At 32.7% G+C, this 26,859-nt stretch overlaps 2 protein-coding genes across 2 annotated transcripts; both read right to left on the bottom strand.

Moving 5' to 3' along the window:
- Positions 1–6,857: 6,857 nt before the first annotated feature.
- LOC131039551 (xyloglucan endotransglucosylase/hydrolase 2) lies at positions 6,858–8,164 on the bottom strand. The gene is made up of 4 exons (XM_057972338.2): positions 7,896–8,164; positions 7,709–7,809; positions 7,403–7,596; positions 6,858–7,283 (listed from the first exon to the last, which is right to left on the bottom strand). Exons 1-4 carry the CDS (start codon positions 8,089–8,091, stop codon positions 6,935–6,937), a joined length of 840 nt encoding a protein of 279 aa, XP_057828321.2. The 5' UTR covers positions 8,092–8,164; the 3' UTR covers positions 6,858–6,934.
- A 4,107-nt stretch (positions 8,165–12,271) lies between these two features.
- Positions 12,272–13,568, bottom strand: LOC131039550 (xyloglucan endotransglucosylase/hydrolase 2). The gene is made up of 4 exons (XM_057972337.2): positions 13,328–13,568; positions 13,141–13,241; positions 12,817–13,010; positions 12,272–12,697 (listed from the first exon to the last, which is right to left on the bottom strand). Exons 1-4 carry the CDS (start codon positions 13,521–13,523, stop codon positions 12,349–12,351), a joined length of 840 nt encoding a protein of 279 aa, XP_057828320.1. The 5' UTR covers positions 13,524–13,568; the 3' UTR covers positions 12,272–12,348.
- Positions 13,569–26,859: the final 13,291 nt, after the last annotated feature.

The raw sequence follows: 26,859 nt of genomic DNA on the forward strand, positions 1-26,859 counted from the left end.
TTACTCCCTTTCTATCTACTCTCTCTAGCAGTTCTACTCTACCTATCAAGCAATCAAGGCCTATCAAGTAGAGAAACCTAAATATTATCATCAAGCATACTGATATTTTCTATCGAGCATCATGTATTGCTATTATTATCATTTTGCACTAATATATTGTAGGACTTTATGAGAGAAAGTCGATATCACCTTACATGAGATCCAAGGGTTTTGTTCATTAGATATTCATTTTATTTTATGTTATTTATTTGTCTATGTTCACAAGGAAGTACACAATTGCTATCATTCATCATTGCCATTGTGGAGGTGAGAACACCAACATAAATTTTGACTAAGGCAAACCCTATACAACACAACATTTTTCTCTCTTTTTTGTGTATATGTGTAGATTTGGAAAATTTAATTTGTGACAATAGTACTGACAAATAGACCAAACCGTGAATAATAGTATTAGACATTGTAGAGTTCAAAAACTTAGGATTGTAGTGCCCAATGCTAGTGTCATCGTAATTTTGCACTAGTTTTTTTAGGAAAGTTGCCCAGATACCTTAAATTTTAATTCTCAACATTGACATCTACACTTGTTTGCTTATGGAATATGGTATTACACATCCCTATCCTACAAATTCAACTCCAAATTATAGTCACAAGTTCCTCCCTACACTTCACTTCTATATCCACCTCTCTCTCTCTTCAAGACATCTATTCTAAATTTTATGCATATTGTTAAACATATTTCAATTTATCATCACTAACCTAGTATATTGCACACACTCACTTATTATCTATCACAAAAAACCTCATAATAGAGAAAAGGTGTGGATCTATGGCTATTTCTCTCTCGCTTGAGGATTATTGTCAAACCCATTAACATCTTCTTTCTAATGATTTTGCAAATGTGAAAATAATTGATTCTAGGCTAATGAATATTAGTTTAGGATCACTTTTCACACACATCATTTTGATGAACCCAAACTAGCTTACACTTGCAATCATTATAATTTCATTTGCATTTTTTGCTTCATTTGATTAGATAGTTAATTAATTGCATACTTTCATTAAATATATTAGTTAGAATTTGTAAAGACACCAAGTTTAGTTTAGAAAATAAAACTTTCAAATACTTTCTTTTGACATATCATCTACATTTCCATCTTGTTGTTACTTTCATCCATTTTATTGAGTTTTACAATCATACACATGTTTTGAAACTTATAATTTCTTATGAGTTTCATGACCCAACGTCCCAAATTAAAAATTATTGTTAGAAGTTATCGAATAATAGCCTCTCGTGTTTTGAATATCTCTAGTGTTGAGCATGAGTTTGTGAACACCTTTGCTTTAGGAATTTCAAGAACACAATCATTCTTTGATGCTATTACTACCTTGCTAATGATCTCTTAGTCACAATCACCTTATGACTTTATTGAGATGGTCCACCTTGCTCTTCAGGTTCTCAAAGCTCAAAGTCAAAATCTAGACAAAGAATTGTACAGATTAGAGAATTTCTTGAGCTCAAAATCTTCATTTGGGGAGGATCCCACTCTTGTAGATAATATAACGAGGAAATTAATCAATGATTTTTAAGGTGTAGAAATTTTGCATATCCTAGCTAACGTAGTTGGTAACAATGTTATCTTGTTAGCTAGTTGCACAAAAGTTTTCAACAATGTGTCTCAACAAAAATAAACAAGGACACACGTGTCAATCCACATGTTGACTTCTTGTATTCCAAATTTCACTTCTACTATCATCACCACTACTGCTACTTATACTTTATTACTTAATCCACAAATTTTTTTACTAGCAACAATGAAAGATATAACAATGAAACACCATGCACATAGAACACCAGATTTACGTGGAAAAACCAAATAGGGAAAAACCACGACGAGAGTCAACTCATAATATATGAAATGGTTACAATATAGTTTTGGGCTCACACCCAAGGAAGCAAACTACTCCCTGAAGGACTTGCAGACTAGAAAAAACAACCTTAGTGAAAGATATAAGGCTTGCAGTATAAAGATCACTTCTCTAGAGAAGGATACAATGAATATATGAATCAACGACAATCAGGCCTTTAACAATACTTCCTTTGATAATATCCAAACATGAAGCTATTCTTGAATCTCTGTCTCAAGTAATGAACTCCACAACAATCACCACACATTGACTTTATCAAACATGACTTTTAAAAATGATATTATCATGTAAGCAAAACACACACATTGATCTTCACACACATCTACACTTACTCATTCACTCACACAGGTTTACAATCACTTTGATCTTCTATATATACTATATTCTTCATTGCAAATATCAATTAGGTCAGCCATAATAAAGGACAAGCATAGGTCATATCAAATGAACCACCAATTTAACATAATTGTGTTGAAAGAGTTCCAATCCAAGAAATGGAGAGGACCTAAAAAATATTAACTCTTCTTTCCAAGCAAGTAGGAATAACTCACACTATCAATCATCCTCCAAAGGTTGGTAAAAAGGTAATGTGTAGATACACCAAACAGTATGCCACAAGTCAACCCAAAAAAATATCTTCTAGATGAACAAATCCAATGAAGATCCTCACACGCTGAGGTAGGACCCAAAATCAATGCAACATAAAATTATAAGCAAGTGGTGACATCCAAGGATTCACCACACACTAAGGAACAACATCGGTCGACTGAACCAAAGCAGTTACCTTGAAACACAAATTTCATCACCATGCATCATCAAATAGACCTTGTAGCATTATGTGGAGCACACCATGATGTTCCATGAACATCCAACAACATTATCAAATCCTTCCTTCACTTCTCTACTTCAAGATCATACTAGCACAACATAATTGATACTATGCTCTCCATTTTGAAAAGCTAGTCAAACATAGATAATAATATCATTACTTGCAAACGACAACACCATTTGATAATTGAACTAAGACACAACAAAAATGTTGCAAACATGCCCTCCAAGATGCAACACTAGAAACATCATGCATAGAAATGTAGAGCATTTCCTAGACCACTTTCAACAGAGAACCAAACTATTAGCCAACAAAAATTACTAACCATATCAGTTGCAACACCAAGGACCTGAAAATATAGGAGTGTAATGTCCACATAGCATAAACATTATATCCAAGTCTGCAAGACCATATTTACAAATGTAGAGGAATGCAGATCATTCTTTTGGGCACACATCAATACATACTTCTTTACCAACTTGTTCCGTTGGGCTTCTAGGAACCAAACTATCCCACAAACAACACCTTCCCATTTAGTACATCTTCTTCATTATGTTTTCATTTGTCTAATCCTTATCTTAATATCTCAACCTATCTAAACATTAGCATATCATCATTGCCATTAGTATTATCAACAATATCTATACAACCAACATAGTGCAAACATCAAACACCAAGGAGGTGGACATCCATAGACCAATTACAATCAATATCCATTGGTTCTTCATATAAACCTCAGTCATATAGGTCAACGAGAACACTTGACACACGGTATCCAATGCAATCTCATCATTACATCTTCAATAATCTACTCAACCATACATACAATCATTCATGTTAAACACATCACTCACACATCATTGGTAACAAAAAAATATACATTCATTCATAAAATATAGAAACAAGATAGAAATAAAAGAGTTACAACTTCTATATTGATATTCCTAAAATAACACAAGTTTGTATGCATGAAAAGGATTGAAGCCCATACACATGCACAAAATCTAAATCCTACACTTAATAGATTGAAACGGAGGATTTTATATTGCAAATATTATTTGATGCCAAGAATAAATGTCAAAATCTAGGCTCTATGTAACTCATATGTATCACTACCTAAAATTCTCATCAAATTCAAAACAATGATCAAATATCTTAAAATTGTATGGAGAAGTGGCCATGTGATGATTTCTAAAAGGGCTTGTAGAGATCTTGATTTTGTCACCACAGTGTAATCTAATCTTCTAACATTTTGTCTTGAATTATGGAGAAGTAAACGAGTCTTAATGGTTTATTAGGAGTCTAGTTAAATAATCTGATTTAGGTTGTCCTTCAAATTTCGTTTCCTTCTTTACATACTCATAGAAGCTTCCTTGAGTATTTGGATAGAGTAATGGCTTTCATTGTGCTTTATCATTGTTAGATAACCTTCCTTTTTCCCTTCATAATGTCTTGGGCTATTGATTTCTCTATATCAAATGACTCACAAGATCTTCCAACACTTTCTTTCCTTCCTCTTGGCTTTTGTCGACCAAACAAACTATCGTGTAAGATGCAACCATGAATCTCTATGTAGTATAGCTAAAACATATTGTTGGAGTGGATCCTACTATTAAGCAAATTAAATTAATGACAACCATTAGGGGCAAAGCATATATCTCGTTCCTAACTCTTTACTCTTTGTTAGATCGTAATATGAATGGAGCCCCAAAAAATAAAAGCACACCACTATAAAAGTTCTTGAGAGCCATTATATTATAAGAATAAATTGAACAATACTACATATAACTCCAACATGTTGACAATGTTAGCAACATGTGGGATCCTATGATTGCTTAAATTGAATACTACTACCTATGCCAAGTAAAACATGAAGAAGTAGAGAATAACAAAACAAAGGTCAAACTCCCACAGGTAAGATATAGTATTTCTCATTACACTATATGATACATAAGTGAAAATGGTTCTAATGTTTGGAATGCATCATCATTGATGTCAAGGGCATCGTAGTAATCTAATACATGATACTAGAGGGAAAATGGGCCTCATTTGTTATTAAAACATCACACATTCCTAGGTTATATATCTTTTGGTTGATATAGGAACAATGCATTAATGTGTATTGATGTGTTACCTTGTTATTAGTACTTGATACTAGCTCTTGCTTTGACACCTTTGATTACATGATCTTAGTTCTTGGTACAATATTTGGTATTAGCTCGTGGCAATAGGTTTTGGTATAGGCACTTAAAGTTTCAAGTTCTTTGGAGTTGTAATAATAATTGCAAGATGCATGGTATACGAAGCCATGAGCTGTGAGTATATGTTTATTATACAAACAGTGCAGATTTTGTTGCTAGAGTTAATGCCAAAGAGTTGTGTCTATGCGATTGGGTTACTTGTATATTACTGCAAGGAGTTTTGAATCAATTAGCATTTTTACTCATGAATATTTTTAATCGTGTCATTGAGTTACATTTATGTATTGATGCAGGGAGTTTTGATTTTGTCATATTTGTTACTCATGGAGAGTTTGTGTTGTACCATTGAATTATTGCAAAATCTATTCTTTGTGGGGGGGGGGGGGGGGGGTTGGCGCGCGGGGGAGGGGGTGTAACTCATTTCCATTCATACTCATTGGACATGTTGGTGAAGGATGTTTGGTTGTGAGCTTGTGACATGATTTCTTCCTTGTGGAGGTAGTGTTGTTCTACTATTACATCTAAATAGATTTGGAAAATTACAATGGTAATAGTGATATTCTGAATGATGACATTTGGTTGACATTGCTTTGACTTTAGGAAGGTGCATATGGTCTTCTATATACTTTTGGTGCTTTTGGTGCTAGCACTTGACACATGATGTGTGGCTAAAGAACTAAAAGCAAGTTGTAGGACATGATGGTTTAACACATAATCTATTAAATATCATTTTAGTTAGAGAACAATCATCCCTAACATGTATTGGCATAATCTATTTATAATATGCAAAATGATTAGATCATTAATCTCAACTATTTATTTAAAATTTTCTTATTTGTGAAAAACTTTTGTTTTTAATTTTTTTTTACTTAATAAGGATTTCTTATCCTTCTTTCTATCCAAGTTATCACTTGTATTCTTAGAAACATTTTTTGGGTTTTGTTATGTTGACATTCAATTAATTAAAGCTATGAGATTTCCACAATCCATTATATTATTCATTTGTTACTTCTGGATTCGATTGTGTGAGCCAATTTTTATCATCAACGTTTCGAATCAAGATTCATCATCAGGGTGAAGAAGAATTCTAAGGAGATGAATAATTCAATTAATTATTCATTCATTTACTTTGATCTTTTCATATAATTCTTTAAGTCTAGAAAGAAACAAATTATGTGATGTCACATCAGCGCACATATAAAACATGACTTAGTGCACAACTTTTGATCTCTTTTTTTGTGTTATTTAATACATCAACAAATAGCATGCTGATGTGGTATCATATTTGATGATATGACCCTAAAACCTTGGTTATAAGCCAGTACTTGCCAAATAAGCTATTGTAAATTCTTTTTAAAAATGATTTAGAATTTCTGTACATAAGATTTTGAAAAGCACCTAGATAAAACATGAAAAAAAAACATAAAGAATATAATTGGTGGTCTCAATTGCTATCATAAAACCTTAAAAAAATAGTCTTTTATCTTTACCTATTATTTTGAGTGCTTGTCCACGCTTTGTACTGAGCATGAAACCACCAATAAATATAAGAAATTCCCTGAAGTGGCTCAAATAACTGCTGTATGGGACGGTGCTTCATTATCATAAGGACTGGCAAGATTCGAACTGAACACCTATGGCTGTTTATGTTGTATGGTAACTATTAACAGTATCTAGTAACAGCTAAAGTTAAATGATCTATACAGGGATGCTTAACTTATATTAAATGTCAAGAAGTTTGTACTGTTGATGTTTGGGCAATCACCTAAAAATTAATTTTAGGTTCTATTTATTCTGTTCAAATTTATGAGACCTTTTTTTCTCTCTGCATTATAATCACTCCATTCCCCAAATCAACTGAAATAACAGAGTAAAACACAACACTCAAGCAGAGCAGAGAATGAAAAATGGAAACAGTTTATTAATTTATATACACATACACTGCTGTTTCATAGCTCTAAACTATGCCACAAGCAATTCATGGGTTTATGGTGCATTCTGGGGGAGAGACTGGATATCTTTGTTTGTCATTGCAATAGTCATATATCATGTAGTTTTTCTTCACCCACCACAATTTCTTCTTCTCAGCAGGACTCAGCATATCTGTCTGATATCTTCCATTGAATGAATTATGTGCTTGGAAATTGCGGTAGGCTGCAACAAAGGGAGCATGTGACCAATCTATCTTAACAAGACCCCCCTGAGTTGCCCAGCTATCCCCATTCCATAAGCTTGAATATACTCCCATGGCCTGTCTCTCTGGATATGGAACACCAGCTGCCTTGTTATTCTTGAACACTCTGATGGGCACACCATCCACCATGAACCTGTATTTAAAACAGTCACAACTCAATCATTAAAACCAAAAGAGGCTTGGAGATTTTAGCTTGAAACAATTCTATATAAACAATTGGTTTTTGAATTGTGATTGAGCAATTAAACATACAAGATGTGTTGAGGAGTCCAGAGTACACCATAGGAGTGAAAATCTTTGGTGGGATCAAACCAGAGGTAAATCCTCTGTTCTCTGTCACCTTTCCCACTTGCATACACATTTGTCTGAAGAACATAAGGCTCTCCTGATTTGTTTCCAAGAAACTCAAAGTCCAATTCATCATGGTTCATTCCCTCAGAAGACAACTGCAATAAGATTATGAGGAGTAAAAACATAAGCCCCTTACTTCAAAATGTTAGCAGGCACTCTGTCATGCTACTTCTAGTAGGGCAAACATTATGAGCATATGATACATACATAGTAAGCAGTTACAGTGCCTGCTGAATCTCCTGGAACCAGCTTGATTTGCATGGAGATGCTCCCAAACAGGTACTTCTTCTTGGAAGTGAAGCCTGAGCCTAAAAACATTGAAATTGAAGGCAAACATCAATAAACAAAACTTATCTCTTAGTTAGAATTTACGTATGACATGCTCAAAAAGTACCAGAGTTTTGATCAAGCTTAAGCTGCAGCTCCTGGCCACCTCTGAGGAAATTCACATGATCTGCACCCCATGAGACAGAGAATTCATTTTTCAGACTTGTGGAAAAATGCCCAACACTGGCATTTGCCTTTGTGAAGAATAACAAGAGCAGAAATCCAAGGCATCTAAAACCCATACTCGCTGAATCTGATTGCATCACAGTAGCAAAAATGCTTTCTTCAATGTGTGTGGTTGTAGATAGAAATGGGCTGATTGATTTATATAGGCACTCAAGCTGCAGCTGTGTTGTAATTTAAAAATGTGGATTAGGGAAGCAGTTGTTTTGGTGGGGTTGCATTCTTATGATATATCTCAACATTGGAAGCTTAGCTGTAAACAATTCTACTTGTTAGCTGGCAAAATATTGTATCTAATTCATTCCACATCATTAAATTTCTCTTCATCCACTACATAGAGATTGGCCTAGGATTACCTAGACTACTTTGGGAAATTAATAATTTGGCTTTCAATATTTAAAATTTTAGATTCCTATATGATTGTCACAAACACAGTCAGCACCATTGATGTTTATGGGTCGTATGCTTCCCAACTCATGAGATAAATGAGGACTGATATTGAAGTAGATTGCGAGATGAAAAATTGAAGACATCATTTTAAATACATACTTGCTGCAGAATTAGAATCCATGTTAATCTGTATAAAGTGGGAAAAGTTGCAAATGTTTTTTTTGGGTTAATTTGTAAAATTTTGTCGTACAATTCATTCTTACATATTCTTTTTTAAGGATAGTACTTAAAGTAAAAGTTAAATTACTTTTAAAGCTGACGTATGTTACTATATGTAAATGCCATATTTATTTTGTTTTTAATTGCTATTATATATTATTTTTTCTAAAAGTTAATGATGTAATAAAAGGAATTTTGTTTTGACACGTTTTTGGTGATATTTATATAGTTTTTAAAGTTGTCTAATATTTAATGGACCTCTGTTTTTATAGGGAGGGTAGGCAATCATGGTCATTAAAGTGGTGTTAATGCATTAAAGACTTAGGGGGACTTTTTTTAAAGTAGATTTTATAAAATTGAAATTTGATTTGTATTTTTTTTAAATAATTTGAGAAATGTTGGGGTTGGATTTATGCTAAGAGATAAATAAAAATTTATGTCTTGGTATCTTCTTTTTTCTATGAGTTAAAATTAATATGAGGTTGAAGGTGGAATGTTATTATTAAGCACGGTATTTATGATGTCAAGGGATTGACAATCTTATTTTAGAAACAAATTATTAATATTGATTAATGCTTTGTGCAAAGGTTCTTTCCTTAATTGGAAGTTGAGGTATTGCATGGAAGAGTACTTGGTGCTTGTCATGTTGTTTCACAAACATGGATCTTATTAGTTTCAAATATCATTATTTCTTTGTAGTGTAAGAGACAACACACTTTCGGGAGCCTTTCCTGATCCTTCATCTTTCCTCTAGTTGGGAGAGAGCTTTTTGGCCTGTAGAGCTTCTCATTCTCTTACTTTTTTTTTGGCTTATGGGAGTGTGATGATGGTAGAGTCTCTTTGTATCTTGTGGTATTTCATATGTTCATGGGTATCTTATATGACTTCCTATGTTAGGACCCGTTTTCTTATTCTCTAAATTGCACTTAAGTGGGATTTTGGTCTAATTATATTATATATTACATTTGGTTTACTTAGTTTCAATTATTTACTTAGGTACTTTAAGGGATACGAGAACATATCAATTGTATTGATGGATGGGATATTTTGTCACATCTAGCTATTCATACCCTTAATTGAGGCTACTCAAATGTTGCATCTCATTCATTAGGATGTGTTCACATCACACCTTTGCTCATATAGTTGAGTTACCCCTTTAGTTTATTGTTCTCTTTTGAGCTATGCTCCATAGAGTTTCATGGACTTGGATGATAGGGGACAACAGGACATGTTTCCAATACGAGAGTACTTTGAGCCTTTTTTTAGGGGACAAGGGATGACTATTTAAAAAATATAGAGAAATTTCAAATATGCATATTGGAACATTGATAAAGTATTCATCATAGACATTGTAGAAGCTCAATACATAGCATTGGACTTGAGTTGAGATCTCACATGAGAATCGACAAACAAATTAACAAATTCAAATGCTTTCATTGTCAATGTGCATACATATTAAATATTAGAATTATAACAAAAATGCCCAAAGGCTCCAAGTTTCAACTATAAAATGACATAAACTGTAAACAATAAACATAGATGTCCATAATCAGATGTATATAATAATGAAATGATAGAACTAAAAAAATATATGGCTGACATCCATAATCAACACACGGTAGGTGTAGGAGTCTAAATCAAAACCAAAACCAGAGCTTGAGTTTGAGTCACTACAAATGTGAAAAGGAATCTTTTTCTTCTTTTTGGTTGTTTTATGCTTAGATTAGATTTTGGTACTGTTTAGTGTTTTGGGGGTCCATGTGGGTTTGACCAACCTTTTTTTCAAATTAATTATTATTTTTTTAATAATTTGGTTGTCCAAAAGTGGCCTGGGCCGTAGGGGATGATCAAAAGTCCCTGAGATGGCCATGTGATGCCTGGGGTCCCTTGGTCATCCCAAGGACTTCTAGTCGTTACCTATATCCTTGGTCACTCCCAGAGGCATCCCATAAACGTTTTTCAGAATTCTGTTCGATTTGGGTATAGGTAGGGTACTTCTAAAAGTCATCCTCGTGTCCTTGTACTATCCTTGGTATAAGAACAAGGGTACTAGCACAGGGGATGCATCCCCATGGAGCACAACTTTTGAGACACTTGTCAACATAACTTGTGGATTACTAGGGTCTATATATTGTAGTCCATCCTAAAGACTAATATTTTAATGTCATTTTGTTTGAATTTGAATAAGTGTCATCTTGTTGTTTTGTTCTTTGGGTAATTTAATAATGCATGATCATTGTCAAATCTAATAGAAATCATGCCCACAACTTTCTCTAATAGAGAAAATTAGAAGCATGATCTAGTCTAAGAAGATATAAGTCATGAAACCTCGGCTAATAATGTTTCAATATGTATAATTCAACATAATAGAGTAAGGAGTTTAGGTTTAGATTGAATAATTATATCAAAAGAATGAACCCAAATACTAATGGCACTTGTAGAAGCTACCATGAACGTAGATAAAAAATACAATTTTTAATCTCACTTGATAAATTTTAAAAAGATTATGCTCATATCCTTATTTATGAAAAAATCTGAAATATAAATCTAATTAAACAAAATTATAAATTATAAAATATAAATGAATGATATTCTGATATCTATAATTCAACATAATTTAATTTCAATGAATATATAAAAACCAAAAACAAGTACTAAAATCATATACAATGACACCCATACAAAATAAGATAAAACACAGAGAAAAACATTGCACCAATAGGTGTGACTTTAATACCCATAATTGAATGATATATACCCTTAGTTGTAAAAAGCAGCCAATCATGTGATGCCACACCAATTGCATAAGGATGGAGGCCCCTTATGCATGATTATTGCTGTCATCTTTTTTGGGTTGTTTTGGACGCCCTTGGCAAAAAGCATGCTGATGTGACATCATATTTGATGATGTGGCTCTGAAACCTTAGTTTTATGTAGGGGACTTGCCAAGTAAGCTGTTGTAAAAAATTGGGAGTGATTTGAAATTTTCATGTAGGATTTTGAGAAGCGTGAAGTTAGGGTGCTCAAGTACTAGGTCATCTCCCTTAGTTCCAATAATGGTTCACTCTTTGCACACCCAACCCCCCAATTATTAACTTTAAAGAAACCCACCTATTTTTTAGCTTTGTTAGACAATGTGCATTGCTACTACTCATAAACCGAAATAATAACTATCAGCAGTTAAGTTGCATGCATTTCAAAATCCAATATACAATTTACAATCTGTATTACTGGTACACTTCCCCTGTTTATTATTTTGAGTTATCTGTTTATTATTTTGAGTAATTTGTCCATGCTTTCTACCGAGCATGCAACCACCATAAATATAAGAAATTCCCTCAAGTGGCCCAAATAACTGCTGTGTAGGACTGTGTACATATTCATAAGGACTGGCAAGATTCGAGCTGGACACCTATGGCTGTTTATGGCGCTACAGCATATGTAACTATTAACAGCTAAAGTTTGTTCTATGCATACATACTTTTCTTGTATTAAATGTTAAGAAGGTTTGTGTTGTTGATATTTGGGCGGTCACCTAAAACTTATTTTACTATCTATTTTTTCTGTTCAAATTTAGTAGACCTTTTTCTTTCTGCACTACAATCACTTCATTCCCCAAATCAGAAAAAAGCACACCACTAGAGCAGAGTATGGAAAATGAAAACAGTTTATTAATTTATATACACATACGCTGCCCTTTCATGGCTACAAACTATGCAACAAACAATTCATAGGTTTATGGTGCATTCTGGGGGAGGGACTGGATATCTTTGTTTGTCATTGCAGTAGTCATATATCATGTAGTTTTTCTTCACCCACCACAATTTCTTCTTTTCAGCAGGACTCAGCATATCTGTCTGATATCTTTCATTGAATGAATTATGTGCTTGGAAATTGCGGTAGGCTGCAACGAAAGGAGCATGTGACCAGTCTATCTTAACAAGACCCCCTTGAGTTGCCCAGCTATCCCCATTCCATAAGCTTGAATATACTCCCATGGCTTGACTCTCTGGATATGGAACACCAACTGCCTTGTTATTCTTGAACACTCTGATGGGCACACCATCCACCATGAACCTGTATTTAACACAGTCACAACTCAATCATGAAAACCATAAAGGGCTTGAAGATTTTAGCTTGAAACAATTCTATATAGACAATTGGTTTTTGAATTTTGATTGAGCAATTAAACATACAAGATGTGTTGAGGAGTCCAGAGTACACCATAGGAGTGGAAATCTTTGGTGGGATCAAACCAGAGGTAAATCCTCTGCTCTCTGTCACCTTTACCACTTGCATACACATTTGTCTGAAGAACATAAGGCTCTCCTGATTTGTTTCCAAGAAACTCAAAGTCCAATTCATCATGGTTCACTCCCTCAGAAGACAACTGCAATAAGATTATGAGGAGTAAAAACATAAGCCCCTTACTTAAAAATGTTAGCAGGCACTCTGTCATGTTACTTCTAAGAGGGTAAACATTATAGGAACAACATTACATATGAGTATATGATACATACATAGTAAGCAGTTACAGTGCCTGCTGAGTCTCCTGGAACCAGCTTGATTTGCATGGAAATGTTCCCAAACAGGTACTTCTTCTTGGAAGTGAAGCCTGAGCCTGCAAACATTGAAATTGAAGGCAAAGATCACAAAACAATACTTATTTCTTAGTTAGGATTTAGTTATGACATGCTCAAAGTTTACCAGAGTTTTGATCAAGCTTAAGCTGCAGCTCCTGGCCACCTCTGAGAAAATTCACATGATCTGCAGCCCATGAGACAGAGAATTCATTTTGCAGACTTGTGGAGTAATGCCCAACACTTGCATTTGCCTGTGTGAGGAATAACAAGAGCAGAAATCCGAGGCATCTAAAACCCATACTTGCTGAATCTGATTGCATTAAAGTAGCAAAATGCTTTCTTCAATGTGTCTGGTAGTAGATAGACATGGGCTGATTGATTTATATAGGCAGTCAAGCTGCAGCTGTGTTGTAATTTAAAAATGTGGATTAGGGAAGCAGTTGTTTTGGTGGGGTTGCATGCTTATGATACATCTCAACATTGGAAGCTTAGCTGTAAACAATTTTGCTTGTTAGCTGGCAAAATATTGTATCTGATTCATCCCACATCATTAACATTTTCTTCATCTACTTCACAGAGATTGGCCAAGGATTTCCTAGACTATTATGGTAATTAATAATTTGGTTTTCAATATATTTAAAGTTTTAGATTCGTATATCATTGTCACAAATACAGTCAGCTCCATTGATGAGTAGAGGTTCTATGCTTCCCAACTCATGAATGACAAGGTGACTAATATTGAAGTGGATTGAGAAGTGGAAAATTGAAGACATTATTTTAATGCACATAGTTGCTGCAGAATTAGAATCCGTGTCAATACGAAGAATCTTTGGATAAAGTGGAAAAAAGTTACTATAAAACTTATACAAATGTTTTTTGGTTGTACTTTAATTTTAGGTTTCAAATTGTTTACAAAAGTTTGCCTCTACAATTTATTATACCATTTTCATTCTAAAGATTCTTATAAGTAAAATTTAGGTTACTTTTAAAGCTGGCGTATATACAAATGCCATCTTTATTTTGTTTTTAGTTGTTATAATAATTCATTTAGAAAAGGCTAGTGACTGATTTTTTTATAAAATTAAAATTATTTTCCAGAACTATTTATCATATTTAAATAGTTTTTAAAGTTTGTTATAATATAGGTAACGGGGTAGGAGTAAATAATATTGCAAGCAATTAAAAACATTGAAGTGTTGTTAAAAAATCAAAGAAATGTTAGGGTTGGGTCTGTGTTAAGAGATATAAATGAAAAAATTATGTATGGTGGTTATCGATTCTTAGGAGTTAAAATTAATATTAAGGTTGAAGGTAAAGTGTTAGTAGTAGACATGCCAATTATGATGTTCAAAGAGATTGACAATCTTATTGTGGAAATGGATTCTTGATAATGATTGATGCTTTATTTAAAGATTCTCGCCTTAATTAGAGGCTAAAGCATTATGTAGAAGAGTTCTTGGTGGGAGGCTCTAATTTTGCCAATGTAAACTTACAACACTATAATTTGAATGTTATGGAAGATTTTATGACTATTTTTTTGTGTTGATTAGGAACCTCTTAGGACCCTATATAGCCGTCTTCCTAACTCTTTATAAGGTATATATTAAAATTTAAGATATAAGATGACTCCTTGATTGCTAATTATTTAGTCTTTTTATTTGATGACCTTAAGATCATTATTTTTTGGTGGAGGTTTTTATAATTTGATAAGTGGTAATTATTTGTAAGGGTTTCTTCTTGTTTGCATGTAGGAGTAGGATATGTTTATACAAAGTATTTGATGATGTTATTAGGATGAAAATTTTATTAAACACGTATGCCATGCACAAAATTACTTCTTGATTTATGTTGTGTCTATTTAGCTTGGGGTAAGCTCTCCATATAAGATATCTTGTCTCTCCAATTAGTAGCATGGTTGTTGGGGTTAGTAGCACTTTAGCATTTGCCATGATGATAGAGAGTCCATATTCAGAATTCTTAGCACAAGAGGAAAGTCTTTGATAGATATTTGTACTTCATTTTAATGCTCATATGAATTAGTGCCAGGGTTTGTAAAAGATATCTTATTTGAAGAAGGAATGGGTCTAAGTGGAGCATTGGGGTTGAGGGCTACAACAAACAAGGAATTCATCTGAAATTTGGTAGAAACTCTATGGAATGAGGAACTTAGGTTGTCACTATTATGGATTTTCTTGCCTATGGAATTTGGTGACATGGTGTTTCACTTAGTTATTGAGGTGACACGAATTAAGGAGATGAATAAGTTGTTGATTAAATAACCTAAGAAATTTGGGATAGCTACAAAAGGAAAGGTGGAACCTTATGACGAAAAATATCTACCATGAGGATTTTTTTTAACATAATACCTCTCCTAGTTGATCCTAAGTGTTGATGAAATTTTTCCTCAAGCCTCTATACCATTGCGAGAATTTTCCTTTCAATGTGGTGTCAATGTGGTATCCAATGACTTGATTGCAACATTCTCCTCAATTATGGACTACAGAAAGATTTACAACATCTTTTATATGTTCAACGAGAGTGGTTTGAAATAAAATCTTTTGAGGGAAACTATATATGTATGTCAGCATATTGAGAAAGGTTTAAAGGATTGGCCCCATTAGATTGGACAAAATCTTGATTCCTAAGTGCAAACATAGGAAACATAGGTGATTGATTTAGATGAGTGTAAGAAGGAGGTAATATTGGCCATGAAATCCTACTAAAATGAGGTAAATAATGTTTTTTTATTCAAACACTCAGAATTTACTCAATAATATCCCTCTCCTCCTAAGTGCTGATAACTAAAAATATTCAAAAGACTTCAAACTATCTCTTATGTGCACTCTTCTCATTCACTTGTTGCACCAAATATTAAAAAACTAAAGTGATAGAATCACCAAGCATGTTAGAAATATTTCCAGAAGTAAAAATTATTGATATACATACATTTATCAATAAGAAAATCAAATGAATAAAGGACTATAATATCTAATATGGTCCCATCGAGCATGCCAAAATTATTATAAAGATGAATTGTAACCTCGAGAGAGTAATACGTTAAATATTCCTTTGGTTGATACCGTGAAAACACTCCAAGGCTATATGGTTTACCTATAGATTGGAGTGAGTCTCCGGAGAAGGTTTGTTCCCATTATGTTCCACCTATACTAATCTATCCTACTATAAGGGGAATGCATAAGCATATGCAAATATAGAGGCAATATTAGAATGCTTGAATCGTAACAATTACGTAGGAGTTGAATGAATAGATCGGTTGATAAATGCTAATATAAAAGCAAATATATGGATATGTTCTATAAAGATAGGATGAGTTTAAATGTATAAGAATGCGTACATATAAGTAAATAAAATCTTAGAATAATGATTTAACTTCATACTAGATCGTTTCCTTCATCATTACATACATACAAAAACATTACCTCAAACTAAAGATATAACTAAATAAAAATAACATAAACATGCAATTTTTACCATCACACTTATTTTTCTTTCGAATTTTTACTTTATTAGCATTTATGTATCCTAGGTCTCTTTTTCTATCTGAAATTGAAAGACAGATCTCTCCAACATATAATTCTATTTGGTGGTCATTTTCAAATTATTTTCTCTAAAGTGGTCAAGTTGGCTACATAATTTTATTATGTTTTTTAAGTTTCACGAGCATACTATTGCTGTCCATCACTGAATCATATTATAAATGTGAATCATTCTTTTTTCTACATGATAAAGGAGTCACAATAAACAATTATAATTTGTTTTGACATGACTAACCTAGAAAGAATCAAGGACATCATCTTTTAAAAACTATATAAAAAAACCAGAGGTTCAAAGGACATAGATGCAATGATATGAAACATATGTTTATTATGATAATGAAAGCAATGTTAATTAAATTGTGCACTACAGATCCTATATTCTAACTGTTGGAGATCATTACAGGTCCTATATTCTCACTGTTGAATATCTATTATTGTTTTGGAAAGAATGTTTGTCATTATATTCTCACTGTTGAATATCTATTATTGTTTTGGAAAGAATGTTTGTCATTATACTGTGGGAATCCACAGCAATGGTTTAACAAACAAGCTACTGGTAATGGGATAGGAACATTTGAATCCTTCAATTTTTTTAGTCATTCTTCCATACATGAGTACAACCAATGATTTTGTTTAGCTTTTGTAAGGTGATATAGTATATACTGTGATTCTTTCATCACTTCAACAATTATAGCTATTTTTATGACTGGGTCCTGATGTGATCTTTAATCTGGAATCTTCAGTTTATTCTAATAAAAATTTATTATGAGAAATCATTTTGAAATGGGCATTATAGATATCTTTAGTGTCTAGATTCTGTTCTGATTTGAGTCATGTATTTTATCTGTACTTTACAATTTATTTCAATAAAAAGTAAATTATAATTATTATTAGAGCTCATTTTTAAAGTGGGTATTGTAGTAATCTCTATTGTCCAGAGTCTCTGTATATGACTTCTTTTTCTGATATAGGTATATCCTCCATTGCCTCATTTAAATATTTCTTCAAGTAGCATTTTTATACAGTACCTTAAGCCATAAGTTTATGGGTGGTTTTCAATCATTTCTTAGGGTGAGAAAGTGACGTAGAAGAAGTGATTCTTGATAAATTCAAACTCATTGTCTAATAAAATAACAAAATGAAGATTATATCAAAGTTTCTCTCACATCAAGAATGCCTTGTGTGGAAACTAAATAATTCAGTCCATCAACGGTGATGAAGCAAGACAATGCTTCTCATCATTAAATTATCTTTTAATTGTTGAAAAGTTCAAGCTGGCCTATAGGTTTTTACTCCCTCATTATTAGTCTAGAATTTACCAATATTGTAAGAGATTTTGGTTCTATTAACATTTAGAAAGCATGGAAATCGATTAGTTTTAGTTGATTTATAATAAAAATATTTTTTGAGTTTTTTTCATTGTGTGTTGGTTAAGTGGTGGTGGTGTTGTGATCACCAAGGTTCAAACTTCTGCTGGACCATTTTGATCACAATTTTGTGCCTTGAATGATTTAACGTGCTTGCAGGTTTGAACCCTAGTATTATTAAATGGGGATGAGGTCCCTCGTTTATGGTTGGGTTAAAAAGTTTACTAGGCACTTTAAAAATAATAATAATGAAGACAATTTTAGGGCCGACCTTATTATTAAGTCTTATTTCCTCTAGTGGTTCCTTATAATTGAATTTCATGTCTTTTATCTTGTTAAATTATTATTTATTGAGATTTTGTTTATACTGGTTAAATGAAAGTTACGTTTTGTTTCAATAGTAATAATGAATATGAGTTTATTTTTGAAATTCAAGTAATTGTTCTTAATGAGTTCATTCAAAAAATTACTATTCAATTCTCAGTTCTTGTTGCAACTCTTTGTTCCAAATATATTTCTATCTTAAACAAATAACTTGAAGAAAGGAGGTCTTAATAGGAGGTTGACCCAACCAATCCCAAAAATCAGCCAAAGAGGAGGCATGGAAGTAGGCTTGATTCCGAATTGCCCACCAGAGATGTCGAACCATCCTAGAGAAAGAACATTGAAAGAAAACATGAGAAGAACATTCTACACTATTAAGACATAACACGCAAATAAAAGGTCATTGGAAACCCCATTTACACAAATTATCCCAAGTAAAACATCTGTTTTGAACAACCAACCACAAGAAAAAATTGCACTCAGGCCAATAGAATTTGTTCCACACATATTTCCACCATGAAACTGCTACTCTCCCAAACACCTATTGATCAAGTTACAAGTACCTCGAAGCAACTGAGTACTTACTAGTCAGATCCTTACCCCACACTGGGAGATCTGCCCTTGTAAGAGAATTGCACTCCCTACTACGAATAATTTGAGCTAACTCTTTTCGAGCTACCTTAGCCCACCAAGTGGCCACTCTTGGGTGTCTTTCCATCTGAAAATATCAATTGATCCCAATTGTTGAACAACGTTGTTATTAACTAGCATGTGCCATCAAGAAGCAGTAAAACTATCATAAAGGGACTATAAGTGCATATACATATAAAGAAGAGGAGGGTGACCATCTCAAGAATCAAGCCAAAATGGAGCTTCTGATTCCTTATTATAGATCTAAAAAAGCCCTTGTTTAATGAGCTTTTCCCTTGCCTTTATAGTGCACCAAATCACAAAACCCTTCCCCTCAAGGTGACATTCAGGAACATTTGAGATGACCACTCTTGTTAGATACTTATTAGAAAGTATTGGAGTTGAGGAAAAATCAACTCTATAGCTCCCAAAGATCATCTGCATGCAAACTTGTCACAGAAGGAGATAAGCAAAAAAACTATGGAGGCCAGAATTCAAAGATCCAAAAAAGAGGAGTCATATTGATTGTGCAACAAGAATGCAATTCAATGATTACCGTTGTTATTAAAATACAAAGAGAGAATCCTTATAAGAGGATACTCGAAACCCTAAAGAATTATAAGATTCCTAAGTTTAGCTTAAGCATAGAGTATAATAGACTAATAATTAAATAAATAATTATTAGCTAATAAAAGATTACTCTAACAGAAAGAATTCAAGCCCAAACCTAATCTTGATTGGTGCACCATCACCCATATAATTTAGCTACTAGAGCTTGCCCATTTAGAGTGGCTAAACAAAGACCAAGCCCTCCTTCTTTCTATAGCTGACAAATAGTATCCCAGTTAAATGAAATCCACTTAGAATAATGCAAAGAGCCACTCTAGAGGAATTGTTAGGAAAAAGGTCATCAAATTCCTTAATAAAGTATGAAGGAGCCACCTAAAAATAACACCTGCAAATAGGGAGAGATTGGATCACAAATTTAAGAAGCGTCACCCTTCTAGTAGTAGAGAGCCATCGATGTTCATCTAGTGATTATTCCTCCTACGTAACTTATCCAACAATTGTTGCTAGTACCCCCTAAGCTGCTTGCCCACAACTAGAGGAATTTCAAGATAGACTAGAGGAAGAGAGCCAATTTGAAATCACAAAATATTTTCTATTCAAACTTGAATAGGCACATGACTAGCACACCACATTACAAAGAACAATAGGCCGAAAGTAATCCAGACTATTAGCACCTTCTTTTTTCGGAATAAGAACTAAAGAATTTTAGGGCTAACTTTTTTACTAAGTCTTATTTCCTCTAGTGGTTCCTTATAAACGAATATCATGTCTTTTATCTTATTTAATTTTTATTTATTGTGGTTAAATGAAAGTTACGTTTTGTTTCAATAGTAATGAATATGAGCTTTATCTGTGAACTTCAAGTAATTGTTCTTAATGAGTTCATTCAAAATCCTAGTATTCAATTATCAATTCTCACTGTAAAGATTAAAAGTGGTTTGTTGAGATACATCTTCATTGGTGCAAACTTTTTACAATTCTCACTTCTTTGCTCCACAAATATTTCTCTCTCAATCATTGTCAATCACGGATAAAAAATGATTTCTCCAACTAATGGTTGGAAGCAATGGTTTGAAAAACCATCATTGAACCAAAATAGACTCATTTTTGTTGATTATTCAATTATTTATTGGGAACTACAAATTCATGGTTGCTTGATTCACAAATGGATAACATACCCTTTGTGTCCCTTCTATTATCAAGCAAATACCATTAAGAACCTTTTCAATTTTTTAATTTTACTCAAAATAGAGATGGATGAACATTCTTTTCAATCTCTTTAGTTCGTAATTTTTTCCTTATGAAAAATAGTAGATGTTAAGAGATTCAATCTCTTTTTTTTACATTATTATAGATAAAATTGACATAAATTTCATCCTAAACTATTTTTAAAAATTTGAAACACATAAATGATTCTATATTCAATCACTAGTTATTTATTATTATCTCTTTACAACTCGTAAAAAAATAAATTTTCCAATAATGTTGCTCTTGCTAGCACCTACAAATAATGTATGCTGAAAGGTTACCAAATACCCATAAAGTAACTCATAATTTATTTTGTCATTGACATTGTGCACATAGTAGTGGTAATTATTCTCTTAATTAATAATAATTATCTTGATATGCATTTAGAATTCACCCTACATGCTATAATACACATTATTATAGCAACATCCCAAGATCATATATGAATTCACATGCTCTTTTTGGCTTTTGTAGTGGTTGAGATTCACACCTTTTTTTGATTGAGCTCTCGTGAAAAGCTATTTGTTTTGTCAATGTGTGGTAAAGTGTTGCTCATCAAAGTAATATTTTATTTTCTTTATTATTAAATATTTTTTTTATAATAAAATTATTTATTTAATTTCTATTTGTTCAAGTGGTCAGGCTAGGATAAAAAAGTGAAAAAAAGTTTTTTCCAAATGGATTGTAGCTTATATATCAATTGTAGCATGCAATATTGTGACAACGAAACAAGTCTCAGTTACTTATAGCAAAATTTTATTGTTTGTTCATTGTCCTAGCTTTCTCCATGTTTCATTTTCCTGTTTGTAATTTAAGAAATATTAATGAACCTTAGAAATTTTATTGATAACTAATTATATTGCCTTCTTTATTGTAATGGAAATAATCAGATAGCTTATGAAGATAATAGTGTTCATAGAAAATGAACTTTTGAACAAGTTGCATTCTTTTACGTTCTTACAAGATTTGAAGTTTCTATCCATTTGAATAAGTTTTATGTTTTGATACAACATACTTGCACACAACACACTAAATGATTAATTATTGAAAGAACTTCCTATTTCTTCCTTGTTCATTTGTGACTTTGCAAATTGTAGTTTATCAATATTGATAATAAAATGTTAAATTTTCTTCTAGTTTAAAACCATGGTCTCATCAATTTCCATACAAGCTAATTAGGCTTCTAAGTGGCTATTGAATGTAGCAAGACATTCATGGAAATTGTTATTGTCTATAGAAAGTATTTATTTTGGTTTCACAATTTGATCTATCCAAAATAGGCATGTTGCTCTTGTTAGATCCTTGCTATTCTTTAGTATAACTTGCACCTAAATATTTAGGCATTTGATTAAGTATCAAAATGACCTAATTTTGGTATTCAGAAAGGACTCCTACTGCATTACCCCCCTTTTTGGTTTAGTACTTATTAATATTGTAAGTATTTTTTTATCTCTACAAACATTTAGAAATCTTGGAAATTTATTAAATCTTTGGTCGATTTAAAATGAAGACAATTTTAGGATTGACCTTATTACTAAGTCTTATTCCCTCTAGTAGTTCCTTATAACAACTTCACGTCTATCCTCTTATAGATGTGTGTTTTGATCAAAATTTTAAATTTAATTAGTAGAAGCATTTTAATTATTATTTATTGAGAATTTGTTTATGATGGTTAAAATAAAGTTATGTTTTGTCTCAATAGTAATGAATGTGAGTTCATTTGTGAGATTCAAGTGATGTTTTTGATGAGTACACTTGCAAAATTAGTATTCAGTTTCTACATATTGCAACACATATTGAAGGTGGATAGTTAATGCACGAGAATTCATTAGTGTAAGGCAGATCTTGCATCAGCCAAAAAATTACTTTTATTTCTATTTTATAGGTTACCTTAGTTTTTTTGGAGTCCATGATGAAACTTACGAGGTGTATGACAATTAGAAGTTTGAAAAGACCAAAAATGATTACTTGTTATTTTAAGTAAGTCGTCCCAAGACACATATGGACATGAAAACTTGCCCAAAAAAATGGAATTTAAAAATGAAATTTGGATCATGAAAGAATCATCACAATATCCTATACTTTTTGAGAGAGATTAAAGTTTTCATCCCAAATAAATTCTTCTATAAAGTTTTAAATTAAAATTTTAAGCCCTTGGAAGCCTTGAAAAAGCTCAAAAAGTGGATAAAAGGATCTTTAGATATTTTGTTGTTGTATATCTTTGCGATATTTTAAATGATATATTATAATATCAAATTGAATGCTCGAGTCAAAAGTTGTGGCACTTGGGAGTTTTAGTACCAAAATTTAAATTATAAAGGAAAAAATCTTCTTTGACGAGAAAATGAATAATTGGACCTCTAATGATCAAAAAGGGAACTTGCACTTTCCAAAAAATTCTGAAGTGATTATTGGTATCAACTAAAGAGGTAAACAAAGGTTACATAAAATAGCTCCTTTAGTGCATATTGTGGCTATGAATTGTAGAGTATTCTTAGAGAGTCATTTTTCTTTATGCTAAGTTAAGCCCATGTTGCTATAGCATTGCAATTTCTAAAATTTTCATTCTAGTTTATTAAATAAATATAAAGTGGGTTGTTTTTCTTCTTGCATTTTTTTGTGTTAATATCTATTGTTACATGCTATGTGCCAGTGCTAGGTGGAGTAGCCCTTCATCAATACTTGATAGACCTCTTGATTGGTGTAAACCTTTCTTAATTGACATCTCTTTGCTCCAAATATTTTTTTCCATTTCAAACACTCTCAATTAATGATCAAAATTTAGTTCTTCAACCAATTTTTGGAAGGATGGTTTAGAAATCCATCATTGAATCAAAATAGACTCATTTTGTTACATTCTTTAATATTTCATTAAAAATTGCAAATTGATGTTTTAATGATTCACAAAGGGATAAAACACCTTTGTGTTCCTTCCACCATGAAGCAAATATAAGAACATTTTTTTTTTCTTTACTCAAAACATATATGGATTCACATTCTTTTCAAATACTTTAGTCAATATTTTTTAAATGAAAAATGGTAGATGTTACCTGAGATTTAGCTTCATTTTATATTATTAAAAATAGAAATAGCACATTTTTCATGCAAAGATAATTTTTAGAACTTGAGACACATAAATAAATTTATATTCAATCACATTGTTATTTATTATTTATATGCAACTAGTAAAACTATGAATTTTTTTAATGGCATGTTAGAGAAATTTTGTTGAAGTGTGGAACACCTCTTAAACTTTATTGAACACTAAGGATTTACACCCTATGTGGGTGGCTAAATAGGATATTTCCCACTCTTCTTACCATCATTTTTTTTTCTAATTGGTGATGCCATGATGATTAGGATCATAAAAAGCATTTTTGTACCCACTCTTCACTTCCACCACATTCTAGATGGCCCTTAGGAATTCTTGTAACAACCACTCTTCACTTTTACCACATTCTAGAGGGCCCTCTTCCTAGAGAATTTACAATGGTTTAGATGGTGTTGGGCATAGTGTGTGGTCAACACCATTTCCAAATAAATTTCCTCAACGAGTCTTAACCCTTTCACAAATTCAAGTGTAGGAATAAGAAATACAAGATAATGTTATTTATAGATAGGGTGGGCGCCAATATTGTTGTAGTTGATATTGTTGGTGGTTAAGGAGATAATTGACATGATTCACCACCACCTCTATCATATAATTGGGCTTGTATACTTGAGAATTTAATTAATTCAATTATGATTTCCCATAAGGTTATTCAAGCCTTCATTGTTAGTTTTCTAATTTAACGAAAAATATTGTCTTAGCTTGTGTTCCTAGAATGTGATCTACTCTTTTAAAGTTTGATTCCACTGACCCAATTTTTTCATGATTATAATCATAATTTCTTACATTAATGATAGAAGAGACAATTTTTTGTATAAAGTTTCTTTACAAAGCATTAGATAAGGTGTTGAGAACATATTGAGCATAATACCCAGCATTAAGTCAAATCTATTTTACACATCCTTATCTTGGATTACGTGCCTATTGTAATACCCCTTCAGAAACCATTCTTATGATAGTTATGTTAGATGATAATGAATCTCATGTGTTCTTTTGATATCCTTATTGATGATTGAATTCCTCTTGATTGAGATATTTTATGATTTTATTTAATACATTATGCTCCTAAGTGGATGGTGATATATTTAGGACATGATCATGATGTTAGGGTTTTCTATCAATTCATTCATGATTACATGTTATTTAGTAGGTGTGATTTACTATCTTGGAATATGATGATGTGTGTTGTGCTAACCTTTACTTCATGATTGTGCTAAATGAATATTATGTTGGATGATATCTATATGTTATATCTCTTCTATGACTATATGGGGGTGAATGGGACGATGTCACATCACTCACTTGTGAGCGAGATGTGATGTTGCAATTCTCTTTCACTTGTTTGAGCATTTTTTATATGTATATGTATTTGAAAACAGTTGGTGTTATGTAATGTTGTAGGTATGGGGCATCGACTCCACCTGGTTTCACAGGTCTAAATGTGCCTACATAATCCTGATGGAAGTTGTGGGAGATAGCATAAGGCCCATTACTGAAACCCTTATTGCTTGCTCGATATTAGAGCAACGTTTCCTGTCTTGTGTCTACCTGTTCGGAATGCCACATAGACAAAATTTGATAGCCTTGGTATGTTGTGTGTGAGTATGCATTTGTGTTCCGTATGGTTGTAATGCCCCGCCAAGAAACCCTAAAGGCTTCAACTAAAACACTCGAAAAGAGTAGAAATATATATTTTTTAAACATTTAATGAACATATAGATGCATTAAGGTAAAATATTGCATTAAGTTGCACAAGTGGAAGACTTATTCTACAACTCCTGAAGGGTTTCCCAATGAATATTACTTAATTAAATTAATCATTACTTAAGGTTAATCAAACTAACTCAAGATTACATTGTCACTTCTATGAACATAAGTAAATTAATCCATTAAGTGATTTCATTAAGCAACGGTTGAATTCATACATCTGCATTTAACAACATAGCATTTCTAAAGCTACATTCATAATAATACATTTCATTGCATTAAGTCAATAATTATATTTATAGAAATAAAAGCCTACCATCTAAGTCTCATCACAATTACATTGCATTTACATCATAGGGTCTCATAAAGATACATTAGATTACATCATAATTACATCTTTGCCAAGATGGCATACATAAACATAGGATACATCTGACCACATAAGGTCTAAAAGAAACATGAATGATCCAAGAAGAACATAGGGAATCCAACTGGTACATGGAGATGACCAAATCCAAGATAGCGCACTAGAGCATGTGCAAAGACAATCCAAGCAAGATAGGAATAAAACACCCAATGGAAATGGCACTACCACCCGACCATGTGGCCTAAAAGGAACCGCCCCTTTATGCGAGGAGATAGAAATAAGGCCCTCAAGAAAACCAAACAAAGAAAGACCAAACATGGACTAAGAACACATCCACCAATTAAATCACAACAAGATACACAAGGCAAAACACAAAAAGGAGTACTCTTGAGGTTGCAACCATAAAGGAAAATAACTAGTGCTGACAAGGGAGGAGTGTCATCGCATAGCTTTCCATGGGTTATCCTGGTAGGTCTCGATAGGCCTCAACCCCCATCCTAGGTTATCCTAGTAGCCTCTCTCGAACCCCCGACTCCCATGCAAGACTCATGCGGACCCAAAAAAACCTTTCATGAAGACAAGGTGGCTGGTTTTACCATTCCAGGCCTTCCCACAACATCCTGAGTCTTTACAAGCACTCAACCATGATCGGGGCACACCTAATCTTGTTTAATGTTTTAAAACCCAACCCACCCCCCAGTTATTAATTAGGTTATCACTTCTTACACAAACTTCCAAGGGGTTATCCTGGCAGATACTTTGGGCCTCGCCTCCCAC

Source organism: Cryptomeria japonica, chromosome 5 (assembly GCF_030272615.1).
Source record: "Cryptomeria japonica chromosome 5, Sugi_1.0, whole genome shotgun sequence".
NCBI classification, from domain to species: Eukaryota; Viridiplantae; Streptophyta; class Pinopsida; order Cupressales; family Cupressaceae; genus Cryptomeria; species Cryptomeria japonica.